This window comes from Lingula anatina, chromosome 1, assembly GCF_051362555.1.
Source record: "Lingula anatina isolate TDL-2025a chromosome 1, LinAna3.0, whole genome shotgun sequence".
In the NCBI taxonomy this organism is placed as follows: domain Eukaryota; kingdom Metazoa; phylum Brachiopoda; class Lingulata; order Lingulida; family Lingulidae; genus Lingula; species Lingula anatina.
Window position 1 is genome coordinate 5,496,140 of NC_141767.1, and position 22,167 is coordinate 5,518,306.

Genomic DNA, 22,167 nt, shown 5'->3' on the forward strand with positions numbered 1-22,167 from the left:
AGAAATGCATGGCTTTTTTAATGCAACTTTTTATCTTAAAATAAAACTGGAAGAAGTGTTTTATATTTGTAATTATTTCAAATGAACTGATGCCCATAATCAGAAATGTCTATATGTACCTTGTGGCATACTTTTGAAATCAAACCATTCCAACAACAAAGTTAAAAATCAAGCTGATTAATTTTATTCTTGTTTGTTAAATAAAAGACATGAGGAGAGGTTCAAAGCAGTTCTGTTACATCCTCCATTTTGAGCAGAAAGAATGTAACACTGGAAAGATAACCTTGCTGTAGCTCGCTGAAATTTCTTTAAAACTAAAATAAACTTATAAATCATTTTGCTCCTTCAATGTAGCTATAAAATAATATTTTAAGAACTTCCAGTTACAAATAAACACTTCATGGCAGTTTTATCTATTGGATGGAATTGTTTATTTAAGTATCAAGCTACTTCTACATTAGATAATGGAGTATGCGCCACTACATTTTTACTTTCTTTAGCACCAAGCCATTTGGCCCTAGCAATATGTACTACAGGCAAATTAAAATCTTTGAGAGAACTAAAAACAATAAAACCTACTCTGTACAATCATTTGAAACAACTCTCAATATCGACACAGGTAAGTAGATGTGACATTAATGCCAAATGTTTAAGGCATGGTGGACTAGAAAAAAATTTTAACCCAAGAGGTCATTTTAAACCATTTCCCACATCATGTAACTATTACCCTAAAAACATATTTACAAAATATTTTGCCTTACTGATAGTCTCAATTAAAAAACTAACTCCATATGCCTCCCATATTAATAATAAAAATAAAAGCATATTTTTGCTTAAGCTTTGGTGGAGCAAAGAATTGTTCATCAAAAAACAGTGCAAATGATTAAAAAAACATTGGGTAGGTTAAACAGGGAAGGTTTTAAAATGTCTTGATAACTTATCACTTTCAAAAGATAGGTTAAAACAAAAAACTACCAAACTAAATTGCTTCCTACTGTACCCATAAAATAACAGATCATACATCTAAGTAATACATCACATATGGCAAATTGTTTTGGAAGAAACAGATAAGTAGAAGTATAGAGATAACACATAAATGCTACATATGTACCCAGTTACAAAAGATTCCCGCATCTAAAGAAAATGCAAAGGAAGATTGCAAAGGAAAATGTAAAACAATCCCATAAACTTGATGACTACAGAAGTGTATTACATCACCTGAGTGTATTTCCAATTAAATAATGTTCAACTTCTTATATACCTGAAAACATGATTGACCATAAAGAGTTAAAGCTGCGGTACACCCTCATTCTAGTAGCGCCCTGTGTGTTATATCCGACAGACAACCATTCAAGACTGCACCTCTGAGAAAAATTTTCTAACCTTTTCAAATACCTACAAAATAAGAAAACAAGGGTAACAATATTGGTATAAATTTTGGAAACCTAATAACTCAACACATTTTGAACTGACGCTTCACAATGCAGGCATGAGTAAATAGTCATGCAAGGGGAGCAAAAAGTGATATTCAACTTTTTAATATTTATATTTTTTCATATCTAAAAATATATTTTTAGTTCTCAACCCTGGCACTTTGACCTTTTATTCTGAAAGAATCATTGAATATGTTCAACTTTGTCATAGAGGAAATGGAAAACGAGCTTAATATATAATTGCCATGGGAACACCTTGACAGGCAAGAAAAAATATTTCATGCCATATTAATACTTAATCATTATGAAGTTTATGGGGGCACCTTACTTGATGTTAGGGATGGGGATTAAGTGGGAGTTAAAAACTGTACTTACTTCTTCTTGTGTTCCTGAGGCATCTACTCGTCTGACTAAATCCTTACCCTCATAATGTTGTATTATAGGTAAGGTGGATTTAGTGTATGTCTCTATTCTGAAATGATTAAATCAGTGACTGTTTTAAAAATTTATCTCTGACAGATATTCAAAAAAAAAAAAAAAAAATTCAAATTCATGAAATCCATTTGAATTCTGTTATTTCAAAACCTGAGATGGATAATATCAAACAATCATACATGAAAGTTCCCCAATATTAAGACTGAAAAGCAATCAGAAGTGTATGATAACTGTCAGTAATTCTTAAAATAAACACCTTTTCTTTAAACTTGCTGGATTGTCATCTGTTCTTCCACTGCCTAACTTCCCTCTGTTTAAACAACGCTCAACACACACCTGCAAGAGAAATCATGCAATCCATCATACTGTATCTACTTGGAAAGAAACTGGCAAACACAGCAGCAACATGTATGCAATACTACAAACAAACAGGCAAAATCTTTTAGTAAAAAATGTCAGACTACACAAATAACCTCACAATTTTTCACATAGTGTTATGTTAACATAAGTAAACACTATTAAATAACCCTTACATCTTCAGGACAATCAAAGAAAAGAACAAATTGCAAATTGGTCCTGTCTCCCATGGTTCTATTCCAGCCATCAAGATTGTTCTCATTCCTTGGGAAGCCATCAATTAGAAAGTTGTTTTTACTGCTAGCTTGCATTTCCTGCAAAAGAAAGAGACTGAAATATTAATTTTGAATTGATTTTAAAATATACTGAACCAAATCAATAATCCTGGAGAAATGGCACAAAGAGCACATAGGGGGTCAACGAGTTCACAGAAGTCAGTTAACTCGGGCCTTATAAAGGGATTAGGCACTTACTTACTACGAATTAACCTATACACTGTACAATTATTTATCATGAACAAAGCAATATCAAGCACTAAAATTAATCTGCTCTGTTAGTGCTGGTTAATTTGTGGGTTATGTGGTTAATATGGGTGTCAGTGCTAAAAGATCTTTGGGTAGTGTTTGTAAATGCCTAATCCATTTATAAGGCCTGTAAGTGAACATGTCCATTACCCTACTGGGTGGAACAGCTCAATCTGTGGCCAAATGGAACTGAATAAGTTGATCTGAGCTAGACAAGCCAATCAATACACAAATAATGCATACATTTGAGCACATTTTATGTAAGATGGTATTTTTTCACTCAGTAGTTTGGGTTCATATGTTTATATTTTTGGTTCAGTATAAACTTTTTTTATTTTCTATTTATTTATTTATTTATTTATTTATTTTGTAATTGCATCAAAATAGAATGACATTTATTAAACAATTCTCATCTTTTCTCACCTGATCCAAAAGACTGCATGTGATCTCAACAGGGACAATAGTTCCATCTTTAATGTGTTTCTCAATTTCTTCCCCATATTTTGAACCTGGCCTGCTTCTCTCTGCTCTCAACAGCTCACCAGCAGATAAATGGACATACCCAAACTCCTGAAAATTGAAATACTTTTAAACAAAAAGACTAAATACATTCTATGGTTCAAATACTTTCATACCACCTTGAGAGTTTATAGAAGTTTCTAATACAGCATATCCATACCAGGGCCGTAGCCTGAGCAAAATGCCAGGGGGGGCAGTAAGCGGACACGAGGGGGCGAAGCCCCTGAGGGGGAGGGGGTGTCCCCCTCCCACGGTGTGGAAAATTTTTAAAAACTGTATGTATAATACTGCATTCTGGTGCATTTTAACTGTTATTTATTGCTCAATCAAAAGTCAGAAATTGCGATTATTTTTTTTTCTGCACCTCAAATCCCAGGGGGGGGCAGGTGCCCCCCCTGCCCCCCCCCCCGGAGGCTACGGCCCTGCATACTCAGATAGTATTCACATCTTGAGCAGTGGTTTTAATAGATATTTGGGGTATGACATTACTTGCCACTATTTATTAACGCGACAAGTAAGTTGGCAAGTTTGAATTCTCACAATTTCTGACATGAAAACTATTTTTAAAAAAAAGCAGGAAAATATAGAGGTGAACATACAGGATATAAAAAATCCTCTTGCTAAGCACACAAACAGGTTCGCCAGGAAGTCAATATTATTGACATGAGTGTTTTTAATACATTTTATATAAGTATTAATCAAAAGAAATAAAGTCACCTTCACAATCATATCACACTGTGTCCCTTTTCCTGCTCCAGGCCCGCCAAGAACAAACACCACATTTGGCTTTTGTGCCTTGACTGTCTCGGCCATCTTGTGAATCAATCGCTTGGGGAATAGAAGCAGACCACAACTAAGCCGCCCCAGTTGCATAAACTGTTAAAGTAGATACCAAGTCCACGTAGTCAATGTTTTACAACCAATCAGACAAGAGGTTTGTAGTACAACAGCTGATTATCTTACTGCCCTCGTGGCCCGAGTCTTTGTAAATAGAGATAATCGAAGACCGCCCGGCAAGTTTGCCCAAACTCAATTCCGATATTTTATGTTAGACATTAATCTAAGTTAAGTTTAAAAGGTCGTAAAAGTTGCAGAAAAACAATTCGCAGAATTACATCTGAACACCAAATGCAAAATACTGTCAAAGTTATTAAAATATTTGGATGATGACAGTGTGCTTGTACGTTGCCAGCTCACGCATAGGACTGCGCCCCAAACTGAGGTTGTATTTCTGTTCATGCGCAGTAAGCATTTCCGTTTGGTAGAGAGCGCGGATTTTGATGTGAGAGGTAAGTTTAAATGTTTTCCTGGTAGTTTGTAGCTTTTATCACATTAACGATATGCTTAAGTTGCTGTTATTTTCATTGATTGCATGTTTAAGTTTTAGAAAATATATTTTTCGATATTGTTGTCGTATCATTTCACCATTCAACTGTAGTGTAACGAAATACTGTCTAAAGAGTTCGACAGCACAGTGGCAGACTCCAGACTAGAAGTACAGTGCTTTCTAGTTTGTTTGGCCAGTCCCGTAGCTTGTTTAATTTTTTTGTAACAATAATGCCGATTAAATATTGTCTCATATATAATGTATCTGTTTTATTCGAGAGTCTTAGTGGTCTTGGATTTAGTCTAAATTTTAGATCTGTATTATATGGGTACGTTTTATTGGAACAAATAAATGAAGTTGGCTCAGACTGCCTAATTAACTAAATTGAATTTTAGACCTGTACACACAGACATAGGCTGAGGTTGCCTTAGACACATCATAGTTGATAGGGGGAGTTATCAGCTTGATTCTCTAATGAAATAATTGAAAATATATGACCAAGCAGTTTTTCTAACCTAAAAAGTAAATGTAATTTTTTTAGGAAGGAAAACCCCTAAAGATATAAGATAGTGTTGACAGGAGAAGAGAGACCAACAATGCTATCACATACAAGGTATATATTCATGTCTTGAAAATTATCTGTAGAGAAGTCAACATGCATATTAATAGTTCATAAAAAATATGACCTCTCTTCATAAAAAAAAAACAAATTTTTTATTTCTCAAAAGATATGATGAAAGATTAATGAGCATTTTTTTTATGCTGATCTTAGCCATCTAGTAGAATAAGGATCGGGGTTATAATATATCAAATTCTGGAACTTGCATGTTAGAATTCAATAAGGACTTGACATTGAATTTTACCAAGTGAGTTCCAGAATTTATCTATATTCTTAATTTGATAGTTTACCTATACTGTTTTTGGATCTGAATGATGAAGAGATGTCAATTACTTTCAGACGTGATGGTCCTTCTGTTGGGTTGGTCCCTCTGTCTTTCCCAGCAACAAAGAGCATACTATGGGATCACACCAGTACTGGGCCTGCTGTGGTCATACACATGACCTACTACAGGTAAAGCAGAAATCACAGCTTCTTAAAAAGTCAAATGGTCTTTAGACATAAAATGATAATTTTTAACAACAGACATGGAATCTCTCTCTCTCTCTCTTTCATACACACGCATGCACATAAACACAGTGCGTTCACATAATGATTGGAACTCACCTGAGTATTTTAACTGTTTGTCCATTGTTTGCTTTGCAGGGACATTAATTTAATTATTTCAAGTAAAGCCCTGCAGCTGGCACGGAGATACGCTGCAGATAGCAGCAAAATGGAATTTCTTTGCTTACTTCAAGGATCTTTGTCTGTAGATACAGGTATTGATATTCTTTCATTTTTGATGCAAGTATTCTACTTTCTTTAGCAAGAAAAAAAATTGTCCAATATATATAGTTTTTAAATATGGAGTCAAATTTTGTACAGATATTATCTTAGTCACAGAAAATTAAAATTTATTAGCAGCTTAGAAGCCTCTGGATTTCAAACTACTAAATTATTTCTACATTTAAAAAGTACACATTCTTTTGAATATCATATGTTAAGTCGATTTACCAGTTTAAATTTTTTTCCTTTAGATGGTGGCATAACTGCAAATCTTGAGAGGTTTGACATGGGTAAGATGGAGCAAGGCAGTCTGTCTCCAACCAGTAAAATGGCAGGAGACATCACTGTACCTTTGATTGTAAGTCTGAATGTGATTCACCAAGTTTTTTGGAATAAAAATGTTGTTGTATAAATTTGGGTAGATAATTTGGAAGTTTCCGTATGTACCATTATTTTGATTGTAATACCCCCTCTACCCCCCTGAAAGGATGCCAACCTAAAGCTGGCTACTGCTACCTGGTACTTAACTGATTGATTTGTACTGGGTGAAGAGGGGCCATCACATGTAATCTTACTCAAGGACTGAAAAAAGACAAAAATAACCAAACAGCACTTGCTCCCCACACTCTTTGTACTATGCTCTAGGTTGAAAGGACTATACAGCATTAAAGCAATATGATGACTTACTGGATTACAGAACATTGCAATTATTCTATTTTAGGTGATGAAGAGTGGAGGCAAACCTCAGCTCAGCAGCGATGATTATTTCAAGGCACTACAGGTAAGCTCCTTCTTTTTGCTACTGTAGGACAGTGGGATCAGACTGATGTGAGATATGGCAGCAGTAGAAAATAGATCATGGTGCATCAATAATAATCTTTTTTATTTTATTTTTATTACCAATGGTCTCATTTTGCTAAAATATTTGTCATTTATTTATTGATTTTTATTTACAAATTCCAACTTCATTTTGGCTAAAAAAAACTTGATTTTATTGACTTTCTTAAATATTAACTCCTACAAAAAGGCAGTTAAAGTCTCAAAAGTCATAAAATGTTTACTGTATTTTGTAAATGATGTTTCTTTCTGTAGATGCTGCAGCACACTGTAACCAGTGGTTGTAAGATTCAGCTGGATCAGTATGTGGTTGCCTTTGCCAGCCTTGTTCCCAAGCCATCTACCAGGAATGGGGAGGTTTATGACATGGGTATCAGTGTGGTATCTTTGTCAAACCACCTGAAGGCTACACCAGTGAAAAATGTGCCCATTGTCCCCACTGCTTTATCCAAGAACTTGGCTGGACCTGCAAGCCTGAGTGACGTGCAGGGAGAGCCTAAGGCAGGGTGAGATTAATGCATATTTTAACCATCTTTTTGTTTAATTTATTGTCAACCACAAAATATGTGAGTACAAATTTTTCATTGATTTCTGAAGCTGGTGTTATTTCTATTCATTATTTTCTGACACAATTTGGTATTTGAAAAATAATTCAAAACCCCTGTAGCTTGGTTCTGTTATTATATTTTTAAATATAACTGAATATATAGTTTCACTGCATATAGTTTCACTGACTCCTTGGCACAAGTGTTGCAGTGTGATGATTATTTGTTTCAGTTACCTCACCATGGACCACACCCGCAAGTTGCTCTTGATATTAGAGTCTGACCCCAAGGTTTACACACTTCCTTTGGTGGGCATGTAAGTTAAATGAACATATGTATATATATTTATCATGAGAATAGTAGTTACTTGTTTGCATACAGGCTTTGATAAAAACAAATTTAAAATTGAGTAATTTTCATTTTGAGAGGCATCTGGTTGCCAATATGGATGATGGCTTATTTTGTATTTTTAAAATGATATCGCATGTAATGCTGTTGGTAGAAAGGTTTTAGGATATCTGTTCCCTTTCCAGATGGCTGAGTGGAATACCACTGGTGTATCACCCCTTTGTATGGGCTGCCTGCCTGAGATACCTGCACAATGCACACATACAGGAAAGGTAGATGTTTTTGACATTAAACACCTATGTGTTATTTATATTAAGAGAGAGAGAAAAAGGGTATAAACAGCTGCAAACAGTTGTAGTAGTAGTAGTAGTAGTAGTAGTAGTCTTGTGAAAAAAATTCAAGATAAAAAATGAAGGTGTAGGTTACATTGTGTCAGGTTAATTGAATAGCAAGGTTGATAGAATAAACAATGTATTTAAATATTATCTTTATATATCTTTAAATATTATCTTTATATTATGTTTCTGATGCAGGGTTTGCAAACCACCAGAGCCTTTCCTGTTGGTCCTGTACTCTCCTCTCCACTCCCAGCCAGAGTTCTATGAGGTCACTGCTGTGGATGGAGGGGGCAGACTCACTTTCCAGCTGTATTCTGCTGTTCTGAACATAGACCTCTCAAAGGTATGGAGGACTCTTTGATCATGATTGACTCTCTTCTTGATAGTTGTTTATTTGATAAATGTTTTCATATCTGCAGTAAAGCTTTGTTTCTTTTTAAAAAGGAATTTTATTGATGAGTTTAAAAAAGCATGAGATTCCCCCCCACAACATGTCTACTGATTAGATAATAACGTATGTTTATAGTCCGTAAGAATAATGCATATTCTATTCATATTCAGACTGGCAGTAGTGAGGCAGTGGTTGACGTGGACTTATGTAAAGTTCAGGGTGGTGGACAGAAAATGGAAGTGTTTCAGGCTGCAGTGCAGCAACTGACAGAAACCAGGTCAGTTAACATAAGCAAGCCATAAAGCTTTTAAAGATGCATTTGAAGTCAATTTTTGCCACAAATGAAGTTTCAAATAGTATAGCTTAGAGATATACGGCTTGACTACTGTGTTGTATATAAATAAGGCAGGCAAGTAGGTCAAATTCATGACCAAAACTTTGAAGAAGGTGCGGTGTCAAGCTCTTTTATGGCTGACTGAGTGAATAAATCAGTTTATCCCTTGGTATGTTGACTTTATCTGAGTCATATAAGAAACTAGTAGCAGTGATTTATATGCGATACTTAGGATCCAAGCTTCACCAATGCTCAGTTCAAATGTACCTTTAAATTCTGTGCATCATTTGAAAAAAATGTTTACTAACTCTTTATTTTAATCCCTTCAGGTGTGAGACCCCCAAGGCTAAGGACCATGTTATAGTAACTGTTGAAGACAGCACTCCTAGAGCAACACCTTCACCACACACAGCAAAGGTAAGCAACCATTATGTTCCAACTGTAGCTTGGTTGTCTCTTATTTACTTATATGTTTTTCTCTTGCATAACGTATATTGTTTTGCCCCCCTGATTAATTAATGCATTACTTTGTTTCAGACAACATCTATCCAGCCCAGTGTGCCTGATGTCTCTCTCATATTTGATGATGACTATCAGTCTGGCCAGCAACCTCTTACCCAAGGCAAAGAAAATGTATACCAACCACCTAAAACTCTTCAACAGCAATACACAGACCAGTTAACTGCCTTTCGACCCAAAAAACAGCAGCAAAAGCCAGTGCCATCCAGACAACCTCTAAAGCCTGTCAACAGACAGTCCCCTAGCTTACCTGTGTCACCAAATATACCACAACATGTCAGGACACTTCCGCCCCGCAGTCACAGTTTGCCAGATGTCAGTCAGTTACTTGATGACAGTGGACAGCATGGTAATCACCAGAGTCCACACATGCAGAGACAGTCCAGCTCAGAACAGCTGATGTATGAGCAACAACTGCAGCCATCTTCAGGTCCTGGGATTCAACAGTCCCTGCCCCCCTACCCATACTCCCATCAGTATCCAGGTGTGCCTGACACTGGGGGAATGGATTATGGGGTTCCTGGTAAATATGCATCAACAAGAGGTCCTGCACCGAGACAGAGGGGGCCAAGAACAAAGAAAGGAATGCCTGGTCCTCATTTACAGCCAAGTCAGCGTTCTCATTCAGGAGAGAGACAGAGAATGCCCAGACAAGATCACCAAGTGCACCCTCATCACAACAGCAGCCAACTTCCACCACAGTATGCATTTCCTCCATATCAGGGACATATGCTACCTTGGCCAGCAGTACCTCCTGGATGTCAACCAGGTCCTCCCCCATATCACCACACAGGTAGTGGAAGGCATAGTCTAGGGTCCTCAGCTCCACCACCACAACATGCACCCACCAGACACCAGGGAGGTCCTCAGACTAGGAGACTTAGTGAACCCATTGCTTCAGGTATGATTGGCCAGTATCAGTCGCATGGGTATATGGAACCATATGGAGTTTCCCAGGCAGGGCAGAATGGAAGAGAAGGTGAAAACTTGTGCAGGGGACCAGAGCCCCAAAGGCATGCACCAAGGAAAATGCAGCAGAACAACCTAGTCTGTCAGTGTCAAGAATGTCAACAATCCTGTAGTGTGAGAGATGAGCCAGTCCCTGCCAGTGCTGTTATTACTGTACACCATAATGCCCAGAAGTCTGTTCCACAACATGTTCATTTTGCTCCACCTGAAGACCATAGGCTGAAGGAAAAATTGAGACCAAACAAATGTGCTTGTTGTGGCTTGGCAGTGTGCGAGAAGGGAAATAATGAAAATAAAAGAGGTCATGATGTGAAATCAAAAGATGACTGTGTAACTCACCAAAACCAGACTCCATATCAAAACATGGCCCCAGATGACATGTATCAACTTCTTCTCAAACAAGATGCTGAAATTAAAGAACAAAACTCTCAATTGAAGATGTTGCAAGCTCAGATACAGAAAATACTGTCTGCTCAGCAAAACACACAGACAAACATGGAACCAGATGTTGACCACTCCCCAGGACCAAATGTGGGAGGTTCCCCAGACTCTCAGGGATATGTTTCTATGGAAACCAGTGTCACATCTCCAGCAGAGAAGATGACTTGCAGTATGGGTACAAATACCAGCCTGTGGCTTGCAAATGGGATGCAAATCCCTGAAAAATGCCATACTGATTTATCTCAAAGCAGAATGACCCAACAAGAAGGTGGTGAAAAACAGCGGCTTGAGTTTGAGACAGACCCAGTAAATGTGACTGAGGAAAATCAGGCAGGTAACAGTAACCAGTCTTTGGCAAGCTTGGGCAGTGTCCATGTACAAGTGCAGGAAAGAACTGACCAAAGCTTTGTGTCAGATATGGTAGTGGATATCCCAAGTTATGAAAGTTCTCCGGAACGGTAAGTGCACACAATATGAAAAGTGTTGCTTAAAGTCTTTAAAACCGAAGTTGTAGTTGAATTGGTGGATGGTTTGTTTTACTTGGTTCTTCCCCAACGGTAACCCATTTCATGTTTTTTTACAGAGATGTAATGAATGTGTTAAAGTTGTTTGCATACATCCCGCTTTTAAAAATGTCCTCTAGAACATAATATGTGAAGCATGTACAATAAAACTTCTTAATTCTGCCACACATTTGTGCTACACAATATGGTAAATAATTTCAGAACACCAAAGAATGAAAGGAGCAGACCAAATACCAGATGTGACCAGAGTTTCCAAAGTCCCGTTCTTGGAGAAAGTATCAGCATGTATGAGCAGGTAATGAAATGTCAGCTTATACATTTCATATGGACATGTTGAAATTTGCCCTAGCATGGTCAAAATTGCACAGAATTTTTAAATAGTGTATAGATGAGGATTTGCTGAATGTTATTACTATTGATTCAATTAGGAAAAAAAATTTTATCCAAAACTTTTAGGGTGCTGATGCCAGAGGAAAAGGTAAAGGTGAAGAGATGCAAACTGATAGGAAGGAGGTCCCTGCTGTTGCTGAAAATGCTCAGTACTATGAAAACATTATTGTAAGTGATATGATAAATATAAATATTATATAAGAAATTCAAAAGGAAACAAATGATCTGAAGGAGAAATTGGGAGTTATATTTTATATTTAAAAATTAAACTAAAAAGAATGAAGTAATTTAAAAGAGAATTTTTTAGGTATTGAAATTTTCTTTTATGGTGTACTCTAGAAAATTCGTTCGAGTTTTTTCTTATTTTGCATATTTCAGAATAATGTAAAACAACTCCTAGCCAAGCATTCAGCTTCAGAAAGCCCAGTGTATCATCAGGAGGATGACCCCTCTTCCATGTGTTTGGAACAGAGGGAAGTTTTACCTGACAAAGTGGTTGAAGTTGTCAAGCAGGCTGCTGTATTTGATGGTGAACCAGAAACTGATGTAGTCTGTGCAACAATTGAACATCTCAAGAAATTGGGAATTAATGAAACAGAAGCTGAAGAAGAAGAGAGGTACCATTGCGTACACACACACGCACACACACACACGCACACTTAAGTCCACTTGATTATTCATACATTTCAGTTCTTTTTAGATAGCGTTACAATCTTTTCATGACATGCTTTATGTTTTTGAATAGTTGACATGTCTTAGACCTCAACAGTTTTGATTTATCAGGATATTTCATTTCAGGGTTGATGCTTCCATGCTGAATTTGGCATTACTACCCAAAGTCAACTACATGTCACTGATGTTGGACGACCTGCCAGATACAGATGCAAGCATGGAGATGAACGCATTAGCAATGAAATACCTCAGTGATGACCAGCTGTCTCAGTTTGCAAAATTGTCAACTAAACCATCAGCAAGAAGAGGGAATAAAATGGACACGTTATTACACAGAGTGCTATTAAATGACCAGGGTTCAACTCCCAACGTCACTTTGTTTGGCATGTCCCCCTGCAACATGACAATGGCCACCAGGAAGTACATGGAAAGGTACGGGTTGATAAAGGGTAAAACCACAAAAGACACATTTGCACATGAGTCTGATATTCATATTACCAGCAAACTGCAGTGGAAATCGCCAGTGGCAGATGAGCCTGAAAATGAAATTCGGCCCAATAAAATCAGTAATTGTGACAAGGACATTGGGGGTTTAGCTAAATTGCAAGGCCAGAAAGTAAGTGTGGAGAATAGAGCTACAGCCAAAAAAGACTTTGAAAATGAGAGTGAAAATCCACTCTCCGAACCTGATCATGAATATGAAAATGGGAATTTCAAGAGAACAGTAGATAAAAAGTCAGAAATACAAGTGCTGGAAGGATTACCCAGACCAGGAACTAGGTCCAAGGAGCAGAAAGATATGCAATCTTCTCATAAACAAGATAAAGCAGGTGCTTCTTCACAGGGTGTCACTGTTGGGGCATTTCTTGGGCAAATGAAACGGGCAGCTATGAGACATTCACCATCGTCAGTCAACAGGTTGGAGGCTCAGGGTGAAGCAAATGACAGTGATTCCTATACCTCTGTGGCTTCTGATTCTTCCAGTGAGGGGAGTGTGAGCTTTGCCAAACCAACCCTTTCCCCAGGACAAAACATTCTGGATATTCACAGACTTAAACAACTCCCTAAGCTCATGTGAAGGTGGCAGACATAGAGGTTTTTGTATAAGAAAATAATTTGTGTTTGTACATAGTTTCATTGCTCACCTTTTGTCTATGAATACCTTCCATGAGAGATCATTTTATGATACTGATGTGAAAATATCTCATCAGCAAATACTTATACTATCCATTGGGGTAGGTTGAAATTTGCACAGCTAATTTAAAAACTATATTATGTGTAATATGACACAGTTGCACTACAGTTAATTTTGTTAGTGCACCGGTAATCTAACTGAATGCATTGGAACACTCATGAAATTGTTGCAAATTACTTGATCAATTTTTAATAGTAAAAGGACACGTAATTTTGTTGCTAGTTTATTTATTGAGATGTGTAAAGGAAATAAAGCTCTCATTAAAGGGACAGGGTTCCAGTATCTCATTAATGGTGTTCAGACACAATTTTTAATGAATTTACCATTCCCTGATCAAAATTACAAGTTTTGTAAAAGTGATATTGTGTAAACAATCCCAAATTTGGGTACTGGAAAAATTAAAATATAGAATATTTTGATGTTTATAAGATAATGGGAGTAAAACAGGATTGGTTAATTTCATTTTAAACAAAAACGTTTTAAGTTTTGGTATTGCAATAGCATTTTTGTGATAAAATTTACATCAACACCATTGTTGCTCAACACTACCAATACAAAGAGATTGAAATGGAAGTTACATTTGTAACAATAATTTAGTTGTCAAAATTGGCAAACTGGACAATACAAAGCAAGAAAACAAACATGAAATATACTTGACATCCAAAAAGTGAATTTTCTGTATATGCAAGTAAAGAGCCAATACTCTATTGTTTCAACTTTTTTATTTTTATTTATTTTTTTAAATCACATTAGACATTTTATCAGACAAGAAGCCTGGACCATATCACCAGATGCAACAGTATCAACTTGGTTTTAAGACATGGTTTGGATTGAAAGCATCTTCTAAGTTCACAAACACTTAAATGTACAACTCTTATAGTCTTTCAGAAGTTATTTCTTCACCTAGCACAAATTCCAACCTCTTTTTGTACAGTAAACTTGCTTTAACATAATATGTATATATATATATTAGTATATTTTTCTGTCTGTATTCTGAATTACCAGGCATCCTGCCTTCAAATATAAATTCAAATGAATATGGCAAACTGAATTCAAGGCAATATAAAATGAGATGGTAAATTAAAGATCAATAATTTATAATATAACATCTTTGTTATTCAACAACAACAATGCAGATAGGCGGTCAAAGTTACTTTGTTAAAATATTTTTCCTCAAGTATGCCTTTTCAAAAATTTCACACTGTACAGTGTCTCTACACTACCAATTTTTTTGAGATCATTGGGCTCCGTTAACTGTACATATCAAGTTATATCTCGATGCAAAGATACTGTACAGCAATGTGCAGTAGATATCTCTTAGACAGTGCACAACACATTGCTGCTTATTATTAAGGACAGCTTACCTATTACTTAGCAATCTGATCACTAGTAGCAAGAGACAGCCCATTTTTTTTGTTGCCTGGTGATACAAAACTTTCTGCTGCTGGTAAAACCAGGAAATTATGCAATCATGTCTGATTCAATAAATTTCATGAATAAATCCAAATGAACGTCTCTTAAATACAGCTTTAACTTCTCTAAAAAAAGTACGAAATAATGGACTGACACTATCAAATTGAAGTTGAACACTTCACATACCACCTTTTCCTCAATCAAAAAAATACTTTACAAATAATAAGATTATTTATCAAACAGTATTTCTTGCTAATCATCAATATTTACATAGGGCAAAATATGTAAAGTCTCACTTTCGTATGTTGGCATAGAAATAGTTTTTGACCAGTCATTCCACTCTCCGTCACAGTCATAATTTCCATTTATCCCAGGCCACCGTTCTTTGTTTAAACGTTCAACAGTCAGATCTGTCACTTCAGGGAGTGACTGCACCTCGTCACCATTACTCTCTTCTTCTAATTTTATCTCATCAAGATTTAGAGGAGGAAGTAAACTATATGGATCTAATTCTTCCTTGGGGTAAGTCTCTTCAGTATTTATTACTTCTTTATATATATCCAACTCACTTTTCACAGACTGAAGACTTACATCAGCAGAATTTGGTAAAGAGTCACTATTGGCAAAGCTGACATCAAAGTTGGCAGGAGATTGTGTCCTTCCTATTGAATCAAGGGGACTAGATAAATCCTCAGGTGTTACAGATGACTGTAGGAATTTTTGCACAAGTTCTGTTTTTGTTTGGCTTAGTGTCACCTCACCAACCCTGGGGAGCTGTGTAGGAGTTCCCACGCTGGGATTACGCCTGGGTCTTGGCTTGGCCCCTGCCGGAACAATGGACTCTTGGACTTCAACCTCCTTCTGAATCTGATTTGTCTGGATTTTCTTAATTGTCTTACTACCCAGATTAGGGGAACTACTTTTGGCTTGCAGTTCAGCAATCAGTTGTGCTGTGGTTTTCACTTTTGGTGTTCTACTTGTGACCATTGATTTGTCCATTTCTGTTTTCAATGAGAGGTTCGTGTTCCTTCTGTTTGATAGTCCTCCTTTTGAAGAAGAACCACTAGGTGAAATCTTTGATTCTAACGCTATGGCTGCTTGAGTATTCAGTGAGGATGCCGAGGATGACCGGCTTAATGACTTAATTGCTGGAGATTGCACGGCACCCCCACTTCTATCACATTTGATTGAAAGAAGTCCATTCACAGTTGTACTGCATGCATTTTCTTTACTATCTTTTGAATCACTGCCTACTAATGCTGGTGTCTTTTTTGAAGGCTGTTCTGGGAGAGTATCACCATTACGCTGCCTCTTTCTATTTGCTATATTAGTTCGATCTACCGTTTCACTGACACCAACTGAAGATACTGTAGGAGGTGATATGGAATGACATTCAAATCCATTGGAAGTTTTTGTTCTTTCCGTTACAGCTGGACTGACTAGTTTCCCTGCTCCCTGTCTGCCACCTGGCTGTACCACCCCAGGGGAGAGGCGACTGGCCTGAGCACTCCCTGGGGTGGCAGGCCTTGAAGCTCGTGGCAAGCCTGGAGAGATTTTGGTTGCTTGTTGGACATTTATAGGAGTTCCTGATCGACTTGACCCTCCGGAAACTGGAGTGATGGGTCTGCTCCTGGTGGGAGGCATTCCAGGTGAACTGCTCTGTGATAAACCGGCTGGAGAACTCCGACTGCCTGCTAGTTTAGCAGGAGAACCTTGAGCTTTGTATTTATTACCCTTTCCTGTGGACAAGGCAGGTGAAGCCACAGCTCCAGGCCCCAGAGCAGGAGAGGCATGTCCACGTGGCGTGCTCACCCTGCTCGTTTGAGATAAAGCTGGGGATATCGTAATTCTTGGACTTAGTCTTTGGCCTTGATAACCCCCAGATCGTAATGCTACGTTATCTCCATTAATTGTATTTGTAGTTTGGGGGGCAACCAACTGTTGCCATGAGCGGACAAGGTCTTTAGCTCTCCTTGCAAGTTCTTTGTTTGTGGTCTTCCTACGCATTTCATTAACATAACGCCCAAGTCGTGTTTGCTGAAATTAAATAATATTTATACCATTAAACATAATAAATATTATTTATGGTCTTTTGGTAATAAGTACAGTGAAAGCCCACAAAACCACTGGGTGTTAGTACCAAAGATTCAAATAGCCCCTAAAAACATTTCCCTTTTACAACGAAACATTGTTTTTTTTCTACATCCTATATTTACCTTTAATTTCAATTAGATTACAAACCATGACCATTTTTCAAAAATTACTTAAGTTACTATCACTACATTTTTAGAACCTGAAAACTAGGACCAAACATAGCCCAAAGTCGTACTTGTGAACAAAACTATATGTGACTACAGGTGTATTTTTATACCTCCAATGCCTCCCTGGTAATTGGGAACTTCTCCAGGGCAGAGATAGTCTCCAGAACTCCCACCATGTCAACCACCTACAAGAAACAAGTACAGAATATGCATTAGTGTAATCTCTTTATATATATGTATATCAATGACAAGAAGTAGAGGTAGGGTGCAGCCCAGACAATGCGTAGTCCTCAACCGTTGTTTCCTGTGTGGAAGAAGGGCACCAATGTCATTCTAATTTAACTCTTCTATGGTAGCACAAAAACCACAAAAACCTAACATACAAAACTTTTCTTCAAGGTGGGGAATAACAGGTTATTCTAATTTAAACCATGATTCAGGAAGAAAACAATAGGCTGCGCGATGTTCTACTCTGTGAAGAGACAAGACAAGCTTGAATGCACAAACACATGAAATGGAACACAGCGCAGCTGAATGTTTTTTGCTTGAACGCCAGATAAAGCACCAGTTGCAATGTTTTGCACAAAATAGAGCAGATAAGTGACATAATACAAAGCTCCGAGACTACTACATAATAGATGCATATTTGCATTTTACATAAACGGATAACATATTTTGTAACACATTTTGTTAAAAATATGCAACTGGTTACTTTTTGATTCCAAAATACATCATATTGTTTTTAAATCGTATACAAGTTTTTAGATATTTTATTGACATATTTCATCCACATACGAAACAAACAAACCCCTTTTCACTTTTATTGGCACATTGTTATAATTGTAACACAATCAATGGCAAGTGGGACAAAAGTGAACCAAAAAAAAAAAAAAAACAGACAGATACCCTCACTAATTCTTCACTTTTCTCTACCTCATAAGGCATGTTTCCAGAGGAGATGTGTCAAATTAACTGACTGGAAATAGTCTTATAACACCTATTTCATGTGCCACTCACCATGCTTTGCAGTGCAACATCACACACACACAACACACACACACACACACACATGGGTTGTGTAACAGGGTAGCTGCATACTGAGAAATTATTCTAAGCAAGTTCAAACAGTTCAGCTGAACATGCATTTATAGTTGGTCTTGGAATAGCTGCATACAGTATGTACATAATACAAATATGAGAAATCAACAGATGTCTTTTCTGTTTTCTCTTCATGTGAGATATGCTACATTGCTATTTTTGAGCTACTTATTACCTACAAGCTTTCGGATAAAAAGGATGGTGCCTTTTAAACAGTTCAACTCACTAATTGCCTTCTAATAGACAATCATTACCAAGTGGTTGTCACCAACCTGATTTTACTCCCACAAAATAATTCAAAGTACATCATACAACCAAGACAATGCCAAGTTCATCTTTCTATGTGAATATCTTTGCTAGAATTCTAAATAGTGCATTCTCTCAGGTGTGAAACAAATCCATAAAAGTCAGTATTCATTTATGTGAATTAGCAACGGAAGCAACTGCATTGAAAAAGTGCAATTTATGCCTGTTTTATCCACTATATCCAAGAATATAACATGCAATGTAATAAAAAGTTACACCATGATATCACTTTTAAATCTATTTGTTCAATAATCAGTCTTTTTTACCTTAGGAAATAACCAAACTGTAGTTTGAAATACTGTAAAAGTGATAACATTAATACATAAATATATCTAGATATAATCTTGTCAACAATGCAAATCTTATTTCTCCAGCTTTAGAAACAGTCACAATGAATTTAAAAGCTTTGAACTGGAAATACATCACAATTACACTTAAAGTGTATAAAAATTAATTTTTCCTTTCCCTAGGAAGTCACTCATTATAGTTGTGTGGAAGGATATGGCATGCTCAATATTTTTTTAACAAGTTTGGTAAGTTCTTATAAAAATTGTTACACGATGAATACACATTTTATACTGTTATCATTATATCTACATCAGTGTCTTCAGATCCCAACATGCATTATGGGACATAGACAAAGACTGCTTATTCATTACCAATTCTATTCAGAAGACAATGCAATATGCTGGTTTTCATGCTAATAAAGAGGCTAGTGACCACAGAGGAGTAAAAAGATCTGTTTGCAACAATCTATGGAAAGTGTTCATTTGCATTTTGTAAATATGTTATGCTGCAATATTGCCAGTTTAATGATTCCAAGAATTTACAATTTGCTAAGCCTTAGAAGAGTTTATGCCAGAGGGCCTGGAAGTAACACAATATAAACTACTGGTTTTGAACTTCGTGTCATTATTGGACATAAAGATTTTGGGAAGCAAAACACACCAACCAATTCACTTATTCCCATTTCAACCTCTAGCACAGTATGAATAATTTCAAAACTGCAACAATGCTTGAGGAAGAAAACTTGGACCAAACAAAGTTATAGAAATATTAACAAAACTAAACGAGACAGGTGCACAAGCAATTAATATCCCTATAATTAGCACATAACAGACAAGGCAATCTGTACAACCAGGTTTTAAAAAAACACATAACAAGGTACATTTGTAAGTTTTAAATTTGATGGTTGCACTATGAAGTGACTATAAAAGAACTTAACTATCATTTGTCACTAGTTTTTCTATTATTTCAATTCAAGAAATATATCCTATCAAGAATTTATACATTTTTGTATCTGATTATCATATTACACACAAACGGTTGGTAAAATGAGAAATTACAATAATTATAGTTACTGCTTGACTTGGAAGTATTGGCCATATAGGTTTTATAGTCCAAGTAATAATACTCTGACACTCCTACTTTTATTTTCAATATTTATTGGTATGCAAAAGTAGATATATCAAATATGTGCCCAAAAGGTGACAATAAACTGCCATTTCCTGCCAGGAGTCCGGATGAAAATGTTAGTACATTCTCTTTCAACTCACTGCTAAGTAGTCAAGTGCTCTGTCCTCAAAGCACTGAAAATTAGCAAAGGTCTATCAAGCAATCTATCATAAAAACATCACTATGAAATTAAAAAGCATAACACATTTTTATTTTGGAATCACAAAACAGAAGCTGTGTGGAAGCCAACCAAAACCTGTACATTGCTTATAACTGATCTTTTCTTACTTAGATTTTCAGAATAGAACCCAGTTCAAAGTTCATTTTATTCAGGGTTTATATTGCAAAGATAGTGTTGTCAAAACTAGTTTTGAGATCCTTATTTTTAGAAGTCATATTCTTCTATGATGGATCTTCATCAAATTCCACTACTGAAAACAATCATTTCACTTTTAAACAGAGTGCAACACATGAAGATGGAAGTGATGAGGAAAATATGAGGTTTTCTTTCAAGGAGGATTCGCAGAACTGAAGATTGTATTCACTTAAACTTTATCTATATCTATCAGACTGGTGCAACATGAAAACATGCAAAGGTAAAGCAGTGCTAGAGGCTGGTTATTTGGACTATATGTATAAGCAATCAGTTGCTATTGTTCACATTATGCATCCTGTGAAAAATCCATTATATAAAAGAAGCTCTTAAAACACTTCTTCAACTTAGTATATGAACAATAAACCTTGATTTACACAACACTGCAAATTGAGCTTGCATTTTACTTCATTGTCTGCTACAATTAATTATTAACTAGCAACACTAAATATATCAAAATGACCATAGTGTCACAAAACAGCACTCAGCTACAGACTAACGAATATGGATTGTAACTATCATGCATGTGCTATTACTGAACATTCAGTCTATAACGACGGGGGAAGTGGAAACGTGCAAAAAAGGACAAGCCGCCGCCGACTCGGGCCAAATATAGACATTACTACGCCGTGCGCCAAACCGATCTAAAACAGCTCCATTTTGATAATTTCGATAATTATCTGTGATCGTGATGAAGTTTTGTCTTCACTTAAAAGTAATATAGCAATGTGTGCCATTCACACCAAACCAACTTTCTCTTCGCCTCGTCGAAGAGCAAGTGAATACACCTGGAAACCCGCTCGCACAATTTCATACATTCCTTCAGAAATACGATTATTTCCTTACATTATTGTCATTATCAAGCGTCCTAAGAAACTTCTCCTTCAGTTCTTGGGCAGTGTTCGGCATTTAGGCCACTGGGAGGCTCAGTTTTTGATGTAATTCTGCCAGCTGAGTGACCCTCCAGCCACCAGAATGGCGGACATTCAGACATTGCAGACACGCGCAGAGACATCTGGGAAATCTGAGCCCGAACCTGATATCACGAAGCCGAGAGTGACGTCAGTAAATCCATCGGCTGTTTCCGGATTGGGTAAACCTCGTTTCCATCTCTGGGGTTCCCTCGGGATTCCAATGCTTCTATTTATAGTTGTCCATACAGGTGCGTCGAAGATAAAACTGCAAGTCTGCTTGAAGTCTGACAGAAAGAAGTTTTAGGATTCATTAGGCTCACATAACTATGCCGAATAATATCAGAGATGCAACAAATGCTCTTTACAGTCTTTGGGCCTTCTGTAAATTGTCAATTTGGGCAAAATTAATTCATATTCACAAAAACGCAGGATTTAACCTCCGATTTCTACGGCATTTGCTTATGGGGAATATTACCCATTTATTTTCTTTAACCTTTAATTTAATTTATATTTATGTTTTTAAACATTTTTCTGTGATTCTCTGTAAAAGGGTCGGTAGACATGATTTAATTATTTTACCATTTGATGTTTAACGCCACACCAGCTAAACTCTAGGGTCTGTGTGTTTTTCGATAAAAAAAATATTTTCATATATCATTTTTAGCTTATTATTATCAATTATTCTTTTTATTTATTTATTTTAATTTTTAAAGCTTAGTCAATCGTGTCATTAAGTGCGTTCTCTCTGTATGTATGCTGATGTGCCTAGCAGTGAAGATGGCGGTGAGTGGGAGGACTGATCAGATTACTTTTGCTGATTATTATGAACACAGCTTAATGGGAAGGCCAGCCACGAAGAGCA

General features: G+C 36.6%; 3 protein-coding genes across 4 annotated transcripts; 1 reads left to right on the forward strand and 2 right to left on the reverse strand.

Annotated features, from left to right (window-relative positions):
* Positions 1 to 161: 161 nt before the first annotated feature.
* On the reverse strand, positions 162 to 4,158 carry LOC106176556 (UMP-CMP kinase). Its single transcript, XM_013558990.2, has 6 exons — positions 3,986 to 4,158; positions 3,173 to 3,319; positions 2,402 to 2,539; positions 2,125 to 2,204; positions 1,809 to 1,905; positions 162 to 1,395 (listed from the first exon to the last, which is right to left on the reverse strand). The coding sequence occupies exons 1-6, from the start codon at positions 4,139 to 4,141 to the stop codon at positions 1,351 to 1,353; spliced, it is 663 nt and encodes a 220-aa protein (XP_013414444.1). The 5' UTR covers positions 4,142 to 4,158; the 3' UTR covers positions 162 to 1,350.
* Positions 4,159 to 4,514: 356 nt separating this feature from the next.
* Positions 4,515 to 13,754, forward strand: LOC106176550 (SCL-interrupting locus protein homolog). Of its 2 annotated transcripts, none has more exons than XM_013558984.2 (17): positions 4,515 to 4,557; positions 5,137 to 5,208; positions 5,554 to 5,667; positions 5,860 to 5,975; positions 6,234 to 6,340; positions 6,704 to 6,763; positions 7,075 to 7,325; positions 7,597 to 7,680; positions 7,898 to 7,984; positions 8,246 to 8,393; positions 8,612 to 8,718; positions 9,105 to 9,192; positions 9,313 to 11,162; positions 11,430 to 11,523; positions 11,685 to 11,786; positions 11,997 to 12,235; positions 12,417 to 13,754. In XM_013558984.2, exons 2-17 carry the CDS (start codon positions 5,192 to 5,194, stop codon positions 13,366 to 13,368), a joined length of 4,416 nt encoding a protein of 1,471 aa, XP_013414438.2. In that variant the 5' UTR covers positions 4,515 to 4,557; positions 5,137 to 5,191; the 3' UTR covers positions 13,369 to 13,754. The 2 variants fall into 2 exon arrangements, with proteins under 2 accessions (XP_013414438.2, XP_086856991.1); XM_087000865.1 differs by having other exon boundaries at positions 4,529 to 4,550.
* A 436-nt stretch (positions 13,755 to 14,190) lies between these two features.
* Positions 14,191 to 21,426, reverse strand: LOC106176553 (uncharacterized). The gene is made up of 3 exons (XM_013558986.2): positions 21,238 to 21,426; positions 17,270 to 17,344; positions 14,191 to 16,935 (listed from the first exon to the last, which is right to left on the reverse strand). Exons 1-3 carry the CDS (start codon positions 21,298 to 21,300, stop codon positions 15,151 to 15,153), a joined length of 1,923 nt encoding a protein of 640 aa, XP_013414440.2. The 5' UTR covers positions 21,301 to 21,426; the 3' UTR covers positions 14,191 to 15,150.
* Positions 21,427 to 22,167: the final 741 nt, after the last annotated feature.